We start from the raw sequence: 16,909 nt of genomic DNA, 5'->3' as shown, positions 1-16,909 counted from the left end.
ATCATTGGTTACATGTTGAGTATGGATTCTGTTTGGCCGTCTGATTACACTATATGAAGAGTAACTTTAAGCATACTGTATATACCACCCTGTGGGCTAGCAGATCTGTGTTTGATTTAAACATATATGATAAAAACAAAACACACATGCAGGTATGAAAAGTATCAAATGTCTCCATAAATAGTTACCAATAAAACCTGAATTTAAAATATATTTTTTGGCATGTTTGCAAGTTTACGTAAATTTACAGCTATTTTGAATCCGCAGAGTAGTGGATTATGCTAAATCAGGCCCTGAAGGAACATTGCCATGGGTATTTACATGTCCTAATACTCCTGCTGCTTTCCTTCCCAATTGTCTCTCTTTTCTGTCTAATCTTATACCTCTCTAATTACTTTTCCATACTTTAGTACAACCGCATATGAACCGAGATTGTCTAAGCACGCACTAGCACTACGTTATTTACTTGCTGTATAGGGCAGTGTTGGCTAACCTGTGACAGACCAGATATTTGTGAAACTACAAGTCCCAGCATGCTTTGCCAATATATAGCAGCTTATTGCTGGAAGGGTATGCTGGGACTTGTAGTTTCACAACACCTGGAGTGTCATAGGTTAGCCAACACTGGTATAGGGTTATCTCTGTGTGTGCATGTGCTGTATCAGGAGCAGCAGACTTCTCTGACCTGATTGGCGGGCCAGGACGAGGCCTGGAGCGCAGTGCCGAGGGCGGAAGATCTCGCGAGTGCTGGAGCGGTGGATGCGGAAGCCGCTGCTGGGAGGAGGGGTGCAGGGTGCGCCCGGACAGACTGGAAGCTCCTGGAGAGGAGCGGGAGAAGTTGGGGAGCACAAGGCGGACGGACCGGTGCATGGACCTGGAGGGGGGCCGCGGCTACGCAGTGTGGAGGGTAAGTGCAATCAGAGCCTCACAGCGGCTATGACCACTTCAGCTTATCTCCATTACACGTGTCTGAGCACTTCCAGTGCATGTCCAGTCATCAGCCTTATAGATACACCCATCTTTCAACCATCCCATACGTTGCTGTGTCATTCCCTTTACCAAATGGGCTAAAATCAACTGTGTTTGTAGTCCTATATTATCATATTGTTTGAGTTTGTCAGTCTGTGTTCTGAAAGTATCCAGGTTGCTACATGGCCTGCCGACCATCTTACATCATACTTCACTACTTTTCATTCATTTCTATGCTGCACAATGGACATTCGTGTCATCACGTTTATTTACAAGTTCTTTATGTTTTGAAGACAAAACCTCATAAGCACTTTCTTTCTGGAATGAAAACTAGGTGGCTCATTGTACTGTACATTTAAAGAACGAAAAAACCCATTAATAAAACATTGAGAACTTCATAATCCTAACAGTCTCAAATAACACACTTTTCCTCAAATTCCATACACTTTAATGGTTGTCACCCAAATGTGTTTTATGTGTTATAGGAACACCTATATTTTGTTCATAATTGCTTTTAAAAGAATTTTGATCTATAATAAAGAATGTTACAAGTTATGTCAATTTCAAAATTGTAGTTTAGAAAGTATTAGTGTTTTGGAACATAAGTGGTGTAAATTTAGAATTAAGGCAGTAGAGTGATTTCACTGAAAGTTAATGTTACTGTTGAGGTGTATTTTTTATTTTTTGGAAGGTCCTACTCTAGTGTTCAAACTGCTGTGGAGAAGTCAGAATTGGTACTTATGGTTGTGGTTACTGAATGGTAGTTGCCCAACCAGTAGGAAGTAGCAATTATAAAAAGCACCTTTTTGGCTTGCTTGATTCACCTTGGAACAACCACCCAGTCGTTACTTATACTGGTCACACATACAGCGATATCAGGCAATTAGCCTTATGTTGCAGCATATGTGATCCTAAAACAACCCCCATGCCCAGTAATAATCTGATCAAAATCTATTGGATCATTATCGGAACTGCTGCTAAATTGTTAAAGAAGGTGGCTGCTTAAGGCATGTTTGTCAGACGTCTTCTGGCCCCACTTTCAGGCCTCAGTGATGCTGGAAGGAATTCAAGAATTGAACAGTCAGAATTTTTCCAGTTTGTTCCCCAACATCATCCATTACCTCATAGCGCCATATTTCTCAGAATCCTTGCATTTGTCAATGCATTATATCTACCATATATTTTTGTTGACGGCGATATAATATTATAAATAAACTCAGATCAGTATCCAGTAGTTAAGTAAGTTATTAGTGTGTAAAGAGTAGAATTATTGCTTGTTTTTACTACGTAATAACTAGTGGTCTTAGTGGAGGTCTATAGACTGTAGGAATGCCTTCGTTGTAAAACTGTTAAACTCCATTCGCTTACATTCACTTTACATTGGGGGAAAGTCATTGGTGTACACTTGTACTCTGTAATAATAAAAAAAATCTGTTCGAATGAAGGCCAATAAAGTTCATCCTTGGTCTCATCAGACTATAAAACATGGTTTGGGGTGATAGAATGTTTTTTGTCTTTTACAAAATTTAGATGAATTTGGATATTGTTTTTTTGAGAAATGTCTTCTATTATGCCACCCTACCCGATAGCTTAGATAAGTGCAGGATTGTTGTCACATGGGGAGAGACCATGTCAGAAATTCCTGCAACTCTTTAAATGTTGTTGTAGACCTCTTGGTAGCATCCCTGATTAGTTTTATCCTTGTCCCGGCGTTGACTTTGATGTCTTGATTTTGGCAATGTCCCTGTTGTGCCACATTTTCTACACTTATTGATGATATTTTTTACAGTGTACCATGGTAATATCTTTGAAATTATTTTATACCCCTCTCCTAAATGATACCTTTGAACAAGGAGATCCCTTAGATAAGGAAATCTTATAAGAACAGATTCATTTTATTTGGGGTTAATCACAGTCACTTTCATTGCTGGCAGGTGTATGATAAGGTGTATGCTAATTTCCTGAACATGATTTTGAATGCTAAACAGAGTCCTATTATGAAAGGGTGTACATACTTATGCAATCGGGTTATTATATTGAGTCCTGGGGGTTGCAAGGCCACAGAAAAGTGGAAAATAGTCTGACATCATTTAGTTTGATTTCAGGCTTCACGTTACAAATACCTGCAACTGCAATACCTGCAACTGCAATAAGGTTGTGTATACTATTCACTGTTTCTGTGTGTGTGTGTGTGTGTGTGTATATATATATATATATATATATATATATATATATATATATATATATATATATATATATATATTGTACGTACATACACACTCACTCGCTCTCTTCTCCCCAGCACCTATTTCCCGGGTGCTCCACCCGACTGTTTTTGCTTGCCACCCAGCTCTTGGAGCCCATCAGAGTCCTATTATAATAGAACTATAATAAACCATTGTTTCTCCTACTATAACACACTATATGTTGTGAGCAGCACTACAGCCAGAAGTGTGTGTTCGACCACAGACCACCAGTCTGACCAGTCCTGGCAGGTGTGGGCAATAACCTCCAACATTTTTCCTTAATATTGCAATGAATTACAAGTGCCCCTACCCGGCTGCTGCTTAATGCCACCCGGCTGGCAATTTTTTTGGAGAGAACACTGAATATATGTGTGTGTTTCAGAAGCTTATTATGATTCAAAGGAGTTTGAGTTACTCTAATCTGGATAGAAAGGATTCTTTAGAGTTCTTGCTAGTAGTTTAAAGCCCCATCAAGAACATTTGTGAATCTAAAATGGTTGATCAGAGTGCAATAGTGTGCTGTGGGATCAGAGATCCAGGTTTTTTTAAAGTGGCAAACATATCTCCTGTCATTTTGTCGAAACACTTGCATATGTATTCATGATAAATGAAATTGTAGAGACCTTTTCATCCTTCTTGATTGCTGAAGATAGACTGGCCAATTTGGAAAGATCTGGTTATTCCATTTTTTTCCCTGATGACCAATGACTGAATACACTAGGTGATCTGGTCTCCAGTGATATGAATTTTGGGTACACGCTTCATAAAATTTCTTTCAATGCAACATCTTGAAGAGTTTTACCAATGACTCAGGTGTGTGTGGGGGGGGGGGGGGGGTTTCTCGATCAACATGCTGATTCATGTGTACACACTAAACACATTTTACACGATTTACCGTTCAGATCTGTGCTCTTCAGCTGTCATAACCATCTTCTAAAAAGATGGTGACTATGCACATTCCATAGAGATCTATGACGCTGTCGGTTGTGAGTGTAGTTACATACACACTGCAGAATTGGAACAACATTGTTTCATCGATGAATGAGATTTTTATTCTGGTTTAAAAATCAAATGAAACGATGCAATGTGCTTTGGAACGATAATCGTTCATCATTGTAGCATACACACTAATGTGATATCGGGCTAACCAGTCGTTTATCGTCTGATTGACCCAATAATCGGCTGATAACACTGTAGTGTGTACCCAACCTAAATACAGGATTCTATTTTCTGTTTACAAACCCTTGTATCCTTACCTGTTTGAGGTTTTTTTCTTGTGGCCCAGTTTGTCCACTATAGTAAATGTTCATGCTGATGTGCAGACCTGCACATGGTGACAGATTATTAAAAAAATAAATTGTATTTTCTGTAACAAATTGAGTTGTATTGAAATAGTATATTTACAGTTAGTCTGACCGTGTCTTGCTACATCTATCAGATTGTTGTAGTCTTTAATCTTGCTTCGGTGACTATATTTTAGCGCTCTAATAAATAATAAAATCCTCTTTATTCTACAATACTATATAGAACATGCTGTTTTAAAACAAATTATGACCATGGTAATAACGCCTTTTCTAAAATCATTGGGAGCATTGTAGCAATGTTCTGCTGCCCACCCCTTCCCCCCATTTGTCTGTTTATTCTGCAAGCTTTAATGCAATCAAACAAACTGGTTTCTGGTTTATCTAAGAGATATATCAGACTGTGTCAGGTTTCAGGCTGAAAAATGCAGCAATGTGTGTATGTAAAGTTGTGTGTTAATTATCATGCAGTGCTTGAATGCAAGAGGTGTCTCTCAGCAGGGAGGTGTTAGAGTAACATAATGTGGTATTGATGTAGGCGGGACACCTGGCTGGCTGGCCCACATATAGTGAGTTGGTGTGAAGCTAGGAGTAGGGATTGCCATTGTGGAACATTTCTATATAGAATTGGGAACTTTTTATTTGCTCCCTATATAAATTTTCCAAGATGAACTGTCTTGAAGTGGTAGCCTTTCATTTTATTTATCTCTTTACCATAGTGGAATAAAATAAATGTAAAAATGACTGTGTATGAACTTTGCATGCAATGAAAGTTGTTTTTCCCCTTAGTTTTTAAGTTATTTGCTACCAAAGTTGCTTTTACTTTAATTCAACTAATTCAAAATTGGTAAAGTACTTGAGGAAATGTCACATGGGTGTGTCTCAGTACTGTGACATCTGTACAATAGAATGATGGATTGAACATTGTTCTGGTCTTCTATAGAACTCAAGCTATCCAAGGAAATGGTGTTATATGTCTCATACGATAAATTCTTCTATAAACTCCAAATGTCTGTGAAATAAACCAGTGCTTTACATGGAGGGAAATTGTATATTGTCAACTTTTAAACAAAACAAAATAAATCCATTTCTGCATTTTATATTAAGAATAGAATGCATAGCTTTTCTTCCCGTTTCTTTGAAATAGATACTTTGGATATACAGTTTTCTGTTTACTTAAATGAAAGGCTTAGGTCAGCATAGAAATTAATGTTTCACAGATTGGAGTTTTGTAGTACCTCATATATCCAACATTAAGATTAAACCATAGCTTTTACCAGTTGTCTTCCTTTGTTTAATGAGATTACATGGAATCCTAGATATATTATTGTAGTGCTCTCAGTTTAAATATCGTAAACCTTGGTCCCTGTACTTTAAATCAACAATGGGCAACAGGTAGCCCTAGGGCTGTCATGTGGTCCTCTGAGCCTTCACCTCCTGCCCCCAGCTCCTCCTTGATTTATTGTCAGGTTTGTTTGATATAGAGTGTAACAATTGTTTAAAATGACGACTGATTTGTTATTACCAATATGCTGTTAGCTAGATTATCTGGTATAAACTACCTAATAGTAAATTGCTCCCAAAATAGTTATCGGAGCAGTCTGAATTAGGTTCCCCAAGGTGTCAACAGTGCTGTCCAGGAATGCTGGTCCATGTCAACACCCAATGTGTCCCATGGTTGTTTCAGAATGGCTGTGGCTGGATCACTATCTCCTGTATATCATTCTGTCTCATCCCACAGATACTGTCTTGATTTAGGATCTGGCAAATGTGGAGACCGCTGCAATAATCTGAATTAGTTTTGTGCCATGAATCATTAGATATTCCCTATTTTTTTTTTATTTTTATTTTTTTATTGAAAGCCTTAAGCGTGCTTTTGTGTCCCAGTGCTCGAAAAAATAAGTGAGAAAAACCCAAATAAAAAACGTGCAAAGGGTTGCGGATTCAGACCCTCCTCTAAAGAGGAAGGGTCCCTTGATCCCCGATCCATAAGGACCCTTAAGGGGCAAGGGTCTTCAGACCCCCTTCGCCGCAAGGCTAGGGGGGTCCCTTTTGCCAAGGGTTTTACCCCTTGGCACCGGTTCTTCTGCCTACCCCCAGAAGGAGAGACCTCAGAGGGGTTCAGGGAGGTGGGAGCCACTGGGACCACACCACCTCCCCCTAGATCGTCAAGAGAAGCCGCACACCCATCAAATCCAAGTGAAAAAATAACATAAAAATAAGCCAAAGTGACAAAGCGGTGTAGAAAATAAATAGTGCTGTGCATAACGGCCCCAGCCTTTCGGCCGAGATGTTAAAAATTATTCCTGCCTGGCCAAAAGGCCGGGGCAAGGAAAGGTTGAAGCAGAAAGTGAGATCGTGCTCAGTGCCATCTTGTCAAGTGAGGGTGACAAGGCCTCAGGTGATTTTCGGCACCCCTGGGTCACCACTCCAGGGGCACTTTCTCAAGGCTTTCGAGCTACCGGCCCTCTGGCCAGACCAAGCTTTCCCATGGCCCTTTCAGGTGCAGGAATCCCTACTCAGACAGGTACTCACTTGATCTTAGCCAAAAGGCAGAGAAGCTGATTGCTCTTATTTTATAAACCTACACATTGAAGTAGCTAACCAAGTTGTGGCTAATGTTTCACCACTTCTCAATCAGTCACTGCCAGCTGAATTATGCGGTTACAGAACAGTATAAAAAAACAAATCTGTTGCTTCCAACTGATCAATTTCAGCTTGAGGAAATTATTGATTTCATTTAGTACAGATTTGATTATTCAGCTGACTGCTTATACTTCTTTCTTATATGTTATAGTTGTGCATGTTCTAGATCAGTGATGGGCAAACTACGGCCCGTGAGCCAGATCCGGCCCACTTAGAGGTTCTATCCGGCCCGCCAATATTTTAAAAAATTACATTGAAATATCCATTAAAATTATTAGGGCCGACCCTGTGTGTCAGAACCTTCAGTTTTATGCCTTCCCCGCTATTTTCTCCATTACACTTCATCCTCCTTCCTAAAAGGACACTTCGTATGTCAATTACTCAAACCCCCCAATGGCTGAAAGTCATGTGAGAAGAGATGGGCTGGGCCATATACTAAGGCGGATTTCGATTGGCTGCTGTGTTGTCAGTTAGTGGCTCACCAGAAAGACGGATCTGCAACAACCTGCTGAAATAAGTGCAGTGTCTGTACGATCGCTGCACTTATAGAGGTAACACTGCTATATAACACCCTTCCGTCCCATTCAAAACATTTGTATTATATATTTCCATATTTGAGTTTTTTAATAAATTATATTGGCCCGCCTAAAGTTTATCTTTTTTATTTGGCCCGCTCCTGAAAAAGTTTGCCCATCACTGTTCTAGATGAACCAACTTGTTTGTTGTCCCTTATTCTGTTGCCTCCAGCAATGTTCTGCCTCTTCCTTCCTCTGGTTCATGTACTTTTCCCAGTCTGCATAGTGTGTATGTCATGTGAGGAGGGTAGTAGAGCGTATTATTAAGAGATTGTCCCCTGGACCGTACCAGGGATGCCTGTTTACGTATGACTTGAGTAGTTCATTTATGTGTAAAACGGAAAGGGAAGCCTGAAACCTTATTCATCACTTCTGTGGTTTCATTTTACAAGTTGCCATAGTTTCTCCTTGACTACAATCTTGTTTTTTGTAAACAGACGGACAAGTGATGTCGGCAAATGTAGCACTGGCACATTTTTTCCCTTTTTGGGAAAATCTCTGAGTAAACAGTCACTATCATGATATTGATTTCTATTTTGCTCTGGCATATTATGTAGTAAGGTGAAGCTCATGATTTTTTAAGTTTTTAAAACATAATTTTTTTTCACTTATTTAGTACACTTTGTATCTGCATTGTAGATTTTGGACATTTCTTCACTCTGTTTATTATAGTAATGCTACTTGTTTTCATTTACAATGGAAGAACATGTTTTTTTTACCCATTTTGTTATATGCACCTGTGTTCTTTTATAGCTCCCTCTTGACACTTGAGTAGAGTTGAATGGGAAACTCAAAACAATCTATAAACAGAATCTCCTCTAGCCACATAACACAAAAAAGATACAAAAGGGAGTGATGCACGTGAAAAGTATACCTCAGTCACCACACGGTAGAAATAGGTTGGCTTAACAGGGAAAAAGGAATATGTCAGATAATATAAATGAGCCAGAAACATGGCTTTGCATTTACAAATATCCATGATCAACTGAGGTTGCATGTAAAAGTTTGACACTATGAAACGTATTATTATTTTTCATGTAGATTTACATGTCATGTGATATGCCAGCCTTGTCATACTGCATGGCGACTGTGCGATTTGGTGTGCTACCAATGGATCTTTTATTGTGCTTCACTATGTGCCTCTTGTCTCCTATTTATATATTGCTTTGGGGGGGGGGGGGGCTTTGAACACTTGTGTCACAGATTGCGTTTGTGTCTTGGAGGAGTAGCTTAAATACTAAAAACAATTATTTGGGAACATAGATTCCAGTCTTAATTAATTAGTGTCTTACTTTGACTTTCTAGAAAAGGTAGAGTGATCATGTTAGATACACCACCATGATTCCAGTGGTCTTAGTAGGTTGATATTTAAACAAGATGCTTTACATATGCAGTGTTTTATAGCAATATCATATCTACAGGACCAATCATATTGTGATGTAAGAACTTTTTCTCAGGCATTTGAATGCTAGGAGCATGAGAGATGTGTCTACCCTGGCCCCTGGTCTACAAGCTGCTTTTCCTGTTTCCCTGGACATGGCAACACATCACTGTTGTTCCTCACATAAAGAGCATATTAGGAAACGCACAGCGATATACTGTGTCATAATGCGCTTAGGCAACCAGTGAGTACATGGAAGAAAGAGCGATGGAGAAGTGGTGCAAAGAGAGACAGTAAGGATGAGTGCCCCTGAAAATAGATCCAAATATTTTCTTTATCCTGTAGTCTTAGCATAAAACTGTACTATGCTTTGGTCAAATGTTTAAAAAATAATGTTACAGTTGTACATTAAATGGTTAATGGTAGTAGTTGTAAACCTAGAAAAATTATTGACAGTAGAAATGCAGCAAAGAACGTGGAGTAAATGACTCTGGATTGTGTGGTCATGAATCTTGGGGCTTAAACCCTTCAGCCTCAGCCACAGGTACTATGAGGTGCCAGGTTGGAGTGTGATGTCAGACACTATACTTTGAGGTGTGATTATCAACCACATTGCAGACGTGGACAGCATTCTATTATAATCTATGCAAATAACATAATTGTATAGTGATAGGGACAAAAGGTGAGATGTCCTCAGAAAATGATACACATTTGTATTGTAGTGTAGAATCTTTAATTTTTTCATGACTGAATTAACTCTGCACTTTTCTGTATTTCTTCTTCCATGTTACTCGGCCGTCTGAAGTGCTAGTAGGTGCATTTCCCTCTGAGCTTACCCAGTAGTGGTTTATGAAGGAGCAATATACACCAAGTAATGCATCCCTACAGAACTTTGTTCCATTCACTCATTTAAACATCACACTGATTTATACCCTCATATATCTACAACATGGTATTTAGTTACTGCTTTATCCTGCACCAGTTCTCTCCCAACTTTCAGGTATATTTATTTTCAATTATATTTTTAAAATATTTTTTGGCTTCATTGGGCTCTTAAAATATTTGATCCTATTATGCAATTGTTTTTTGTATTTATTTTTCCTACTATGTTGACCATATGATGCATTAGTTATGATGCATTAGTTATCATCCACAACTTCCCAACAGCTAAAATATTAAAACTCCTTCAAACCCTACAACATCTTGCTGTGCACTTCTAATAAATGTTTACTTTTCCAGGGAACCACTCTACAGAAATGACGGAATACAAACTGGTGGTGGTGGGAGCCGGAGGTGTTGGAAAAAGTGCCTTAACAATACAACTGATACAAAACCATTTTGTAGATGAATATGATCCTACAATAGAGGTATAAACCATCTTCAAACTAACCACATGCATTTCACCAATTGTTACTTTGTTCTCTTATTAAGATGTGTGTACTTGGTCAAACTCATATCTATATAATTAGGAATTGTTGATTCTGTTTTGAATCCTTCACTTGACACGCTCACAGCTGTATATATTTGCTTATAATACGTGGGAACTCATCGCTCGTCACACAGCATGCACTTGTTTGGTACTGACAAATAATGTCGTAAGCTGAACCCTTTACATAAAGAGTGTGAGCCACAGGCGTTTATGACTTTTCGTGGATTAAGCAAACTGATTATATTTAAGATGGTTTTCTTGAAGATGATAACTTGTGTTATTCACTAGGACTCCTATAGGAAGCAGGTGGTGATTGACGGAGAGACCTGCTTGTTGGATATCTTGGATACTGCAGGGCAAGAGGAGTACAGCGCCATGCGGGACCAGTATATGCGGACCGGGGAAGGCTTCCTTTGCGTATTTGCAATCAACAATAGCAAATCATTTGCTGATATTAATTCGTATAGGTAAAGATGCCGTCTTAAATGAATGTACAAGCTGGCTCAACACATTGTTTGGCACAGAATCCCCCTAGCTTAATCATTTTTCTTAAGTATGCAGCTAAGTTACAGTAGGACGTAGGGTGTGGTGTTGAATAAGTCTAATATTTTATTTTTTTTAGTGCTTGCTTCCTGACTACAGCTGTGTACTCTCAAAGGAAGCATCATCTAAATTACCTTCCCTACAATGCTTGAGGCAGTAGATGGAATGAAAAAAATCCAACTATTTCAGTGTTACAAAATGTTCTTTATATGAAAAGAAAATCCCCTATATTTAATTATAGTTAATGAGGATACCCCCCAGTTTACAGAGAAGATGCATTTCACTTTGGTGACCTTTTGTAGTGGATCTGTGTAGTCTGGTATGGTTTAATTTAGCAATAGACAGAAAGGCGTACCACCAGTGTGCAAACCCCTAAAAAGTTTTAACAGTATATATTTCTCATCACAGCCAGAACATCTTCAGTGGAATGTTATACAAGTGACTGCATGAAAGAACATGTTTAGAGACCACATGGTGTTTCAAATACTTCTTTCATAGAGTTGCATTTTTCAGAAACCTGCTTTGAGACGCTTCACAGAAAACAAGTGCTAGTTCATACCTGTATTGTCATGTGTGAAAAGCCCAAGGTTCACTCTTTCCGAGTGACTTTGGACTCGCTAGTTTTCAAAGCTGCCTTTATTGGAGGTGTATTTAAATGGTAGTTATATACAAAACATAAAACTTATGTTAAAAACCCATCTAGCAGCCATCCATTAATTTTTTTAAAATGTCAAGGACTGGCTTCAATTCTGCACTCTCAAGCTGCCAAAATGATCTCTATGAAAATACATTATTTTGTATATACTTAGGACTAAAGAAATACTGCAGATTATGGTAACTTTGAAAGATGAGTTATACAGATTGTACCTGTTTGACATGGCACTTTGCAGCAGTCTTTGCTGTCATGGGTACTGGGTAGAATTTTTAAAGCCCACTTTTCACAAAATGCTTTCATGTTTTATTGTATAAATCACCAGTTATTGATTAAAGAGATTATTTATTAACATTGCATTTAGGCTCAAAATTGCATGACACCATAGTACCCCATCAGACACTTGCTGTCATTCATTGTCCTGCTTGCTTTACACGCGTAGGGTGATTCATTAAGGAAATCAAGGCAAAAAAAAAAAAGAGTAACTTTTCTCCTTAACAAACCCCGTTAAATACTGGCTGTTTTCTCATGTAGCAAACAAGTCCTTGATAGTTTAATTTTTGCACTAACTTTACAGTTGGTCTAAGACATGCCTACCCCAACTATAAATCTGTCCCCACATTTTAAATTTTGCTTCCTCCCCTATGCAATATAGTTTTGCCAAGGTGCAAAGCTACTCCTTTTTTTTTGTCTGACTTTCCTTTATGAATCAGGCCCATAAAACCCAATTTGATTATTTGCAATGATCCCCTCTGCATACACACAATATAATAAATTTGCTCTTAAAGCTAATAACTGTGTGGCAGAATATGTTCTTAACCTTTTCACAGTGGTTGGTGTATTCTGGCACGTTGCATACGCTATAATGGACATTTCAGCATAACACATTTGTTCTTCTAGATTATTATGGATTTGTTGGCTGTGCCTATAGTATTTATTCCATTGCTGCTGTTTTTAAAGACCCTATTCCTTCTCCTGTAGGGAGCAGATTAAAAGAGTAAAAGACTCTGATGATGTTCCTATGGTACTTGTTGGTAACAAATGCGATCTGCCGACAAGGACTGTTGACACCAAGCAAGCTCAGGAGCTTGCCAGGAGTTATGGAATTCCTTTCATTGAGACATCTGCGAAAACAAGACAGGTATGAGATATAAATGAATGATGCCTATTTTGTGCAAGATATGTCATCTTGCAGACTTTTACTATTTGGTTGTAGAAACATCTTATTGGTTTTTGTTGGGGTTGGTTTATTTAAATGCAAATATTGTTGTTACTGTTACTGCACCCCATATAACTGTGCTTAAAGTGCTTTAACTAAAGCTGGCTACATGAGGTTAGATACTGATCGGATGGAGCACAGCCATTGTGGTTGTCTGACTTCAGATACAGATTGCTGTAATAGATTCTTTGTTTTGTTCTATTCCTGCCACACTTCGTCAATTATGTATAAATAATCAATCAGGCAGATTGTCACTAATGTGACTTTTTATGTAGCGCCACCATATTGCGCATCGCTGTACAGAGAATATGTAATCATTCACATCAGTCTCTGCTCCATTGGAGCTTACAGTGTCAATTCTTTTCTACACAAGCACTCACACTTGTCAATTTTTTGTCAGAGGCCAATTAATCTATTAGTATATTTTTTTGAGTGTGAGAGAAAACCGGAATATTCGGAGGACACCCACACTCCACACAGATAGGGCCCTGGTCAGAATCCATCCCAGAGCTGTGATGCAGCAATGCTAACCACTGTGCCACCATGCTGCCCAAGGAGGATGTCTCCTTGCATCACCCTGAGCTGGTGGAGGAGGACAGAGACAAAGGGATCAATAGTTCACTTGGCAGCAGTATACTTGTGTATTTCACTTGTGTAGATCATAGATACGAGTTCTTTGTTAACCATCTCCAAGGTAATTGAAATTTTGTGTACAGATTGGTGTATTTAAACTGTATGCAGTAGGTAAATACATTAGTGGTCCAAAACTTGTATCTCTAAAATGTTTTTCGAAAACATAACATTATTTTAAATTAATACAGTGAAAATAAACTGGTGCTTGAGTCTTGTTTAGCACTGTTCTTACATACAAATCGTTTCCTTAGGGTGTTGAAGATGCTTTTTATACGCTGGTTCGTGAAATCCATCAGTACAGGATGAAAAAACTGGACAGCAATGAAGACAACAACCAGGGCTGCATTAGATTGCCTTGTTCTCTCATGTAGTCCGGTAAGTGCTAGGATAATGCAAGCGTGTTAAACCAAGTGATTATCTCTGTATTTTGATGTACCTTTAAGACTCATGGCAAAACACAAAATGTGTCCCACAATGGGGTGCAGTTGTGTTAACATACAACATATTCCCCTATTTAATCAAATTTCTAGTTAAATCAAATTATGTATGAGACAATGTCTATGGATGGAGATATGGAGGATAGTATGATTTTTTTTTTTTTAATCTACTTGCTCATGATTTTGTGTGTTTTTGTCTTTTGTATTTTCAATCGGTCTGCTTGAGACCTGCTCACACTTACGCTCCAAAGGATCACACAGCCCCCTTTTTGTACGGAGCTATGAGACTAAGCATGGAGCAGCTCCTGGGGCTCTGGGGAGGGGAAAGAGCAGATCATTCATAGGTAGTAATACAGTTTTATTCCATTTGCTTTTCAGTTTTCTGATGGTCCAATGGCCAATTTCAAATGAATAACCTCTGAGATTATCATAACAAGCCTATGGTGCATTATAAATGTTTGGTTTATGGTCGTTTCAATGACCATAAACTATTGGTAGTATTGTATCTAATATGTATGACTTGCATATATAAACTTTTATTGTAGGTTTTTTTTTTATTTAGTGTATGCTACAATATATCTCTGTGGCTTAACAATAGGCCAAAATAGAGACTGCTTTAGGGGACATGAATATAATATTAAATGCAATGTATTTGTCCTAAAGTTTGTTGCCAATTTTTTACCATGATAGCATTGCCAGATATCAGATTAGTGACTTTAAAAATAAATTTTTTTTTTCATTCTTGAAATGGTTAACCATGGTGGTGGGGATGGATAAATAGGGTGTTTCCGTTATATAGAGAACTTTTAAACAAGTCCTCTGTAAGCAATATAGATCTCTTTTCCTGTGGCTCTATAATGTTGAGCTAATTCTTGGCTCCATTTGGTTACTAATTTCCGGTTTGTGGTGTTCTTGCTGCAGAAGAGGTGCCATTCCAGGCACAAGGCTAGGTAGGCCTCCAGCTGACCTCCTCCCCTGTTTGTATCTTTGATACTCTTTAACGAATGCAGATTTTTTTTTCGACATAAGAAGCCTAACAGCAGCTTCCTTTGATCAGCGCGAGTACAGTAGTTTCCTTGTTACATTACTGCTGTAAAGGATGCCTACTAAATTTATTGTGTCCGCAGGTTTATGTTGACAGGTCTACGTACAATACATTTGCAATGAACTCTGAAACCTATCACTTCTCTGATCTGCATTTTAGTATACAACTGTTACACTATAGTAGTAATTCATTGCTCCAAGTAACCGTGTTCTTGATGATTTTAGGGATTAGAAATATTTGTATAATCAAGTAACAAACACACAGTTGTTGGCTGCAAGTTCAATAATGCATTTTTTTTTGTATAATTCACAGTGTCTTAATGGGCAAAGCATCGGAGGTGATTCTTCACCCCACGCCCCAGAAGACTAAAACATACAGACCACCTGCACAAGACTTACCACGCAAACTCCACTTGTCAAACTATTTACCTCATTTATGGATGATCTCATCACTGGGCACTTTCCACATGGATTAACATGGTTATTACACCCGTTGTTTGTTATACTCGAATCGCAAAGGAAATGGCCTTGGCAGAACTATTCTCAAGTGGTTAAAGAAGAGTATGACGTGAAGACACTTGCTTTGTGTATTTCAGTGATGCACCTCATCTCAAGGATCTATATGGTTTAATGAGCACCTCCTGTGTTGTGTGAATAGCATTGGGTGTAGACCACTATATTCAGTGAAATAATCTCTCAGATTATATGGAGACAAAAAAATGCCTGATGCACTGCTGTTTTCAATCAATTGGTCCTTGACCTTCAAAACAAACTTTGAAATTAATAAGTGCTATTAAAAAAAAACAACTCCTGGGAACAATGTTTTCTTCAAGTGTCTAATAATTTTAGCATGACAAAATGGCCTTTTGACTCTTCTGATGATCTGGTCTTGTGATTTTCTGACCTGTTATGGCTTAATGTCAATTCAAATGCACATTATGGTAGGAGGACCAAAAGAAATAATAATTTGTGTTAGTGCAAACTGTTGTAAGTGTGGGACTGTATGGAGTTTGATATAAATTTTGTAGTTCTTCACCGTCTGCCTTACACTGTCACGTCAAGAAAACGCCACCGTTGGCGAGGAAAAGTCCACAAAAGAATATTGGGTTACACAAATAAGGCAGTCCTCATTTACAAGTACTGAGTTATGTTAGACTGATTGTGTTATTTGTTTCAGACAGTATTCCACTTTACAACATGAACTTTAAAGTGTGTTGTGCTTATGTATTTGTACATGTGAAATGGGTTTTCAACCTTAACATAACAATTCTAAATATTGTAAGTGGCTTAAATGAAGCCATAGTTAAATAAACTACAAGTAACGCCTAATAAAATGAAGTATTTAATTCTGTCTTTCAAAAAGTTTGGATTTCAATCTGAGTACTTGAGTCTGCTCTGTAATTGGGATCATACTTCAACTTTTGATATATATTTTGGGTTTTTCTTACTCTCCCGTTTGCTGGTTTATCTTAACTGTGACTTACATTTGACTTATTAACCATTGTAAGACTGCATAAGAAAACCATTGAATATACAAATGCTTCTGGAGTAAATAAATTTATATAGAATTGTATATTTATTCAGGTGATGTATGAGAGAAATTACATTGTTCTGTATTAACTGTTTTTGTTTTTAATGTAAGACCTCAAGTTCTCTCTAAAATGTCAGGATACAAGGCATAAATTATGCTATTAAGTATAATGATATCCGTGCCAATATTTTTTTGTTTTTGAGAATTCCAAAGAAAATTACTGTGATATAAATGCACATAGATTAAGCTCAAACTGTGCTTTTGTATAAGCTGCGGTTGTATTAAATATATTCTATTATACCA

At 38.0% G+C, this 16,909-nt stretch overlaps 1 protein-coding gene across 1 annotated transcript; it reads left to right on the top strand.

Annotated features, from left to right (window-relative positions):
- Positions 1–682: 682 nt before the first annotated feature.
- Positions 683–16,909, top strand: NRAS (NRAS proto-oncogene, GTPase). Its single transcript, XM_075196300.1, has 6 exons — positions 683–907; positions 10,358–10,485; positions 10,836–11,014; positions 12,724–12,883; positions 13,846–13,969; positions 15,389–16,909. Exons 1-5 carry the CDS (start codon positions 760–762, stop codon positions 13,963–13,965), a joined length of 735 nt encoding a protein of 244 aa, XP_075052401.1. The 5' UTR covers positions 683–759; the 3' UTR covers positions 13,966–13,969; positions 15,389–16,909.

Source organism: Mixophyes fleayi, chromosome 2, assembly GCF_038048845.1.
Source record: "Mixophyes fleayi isolate aMixFle1 chromosome 2, aMixFle1.hap1, whole genome shotgun sequence".
Classification (NCBI taxonomy): domain Eukaryota; kingdom Metazoa; phylum Chordata; class Amphibia; order Anura; family Limnodynastidae; genus Mixophyes; species Mixophyes fleayi.
This window is presented reverse-complemented; position numbering and strand designations above follow the sequence as displayed.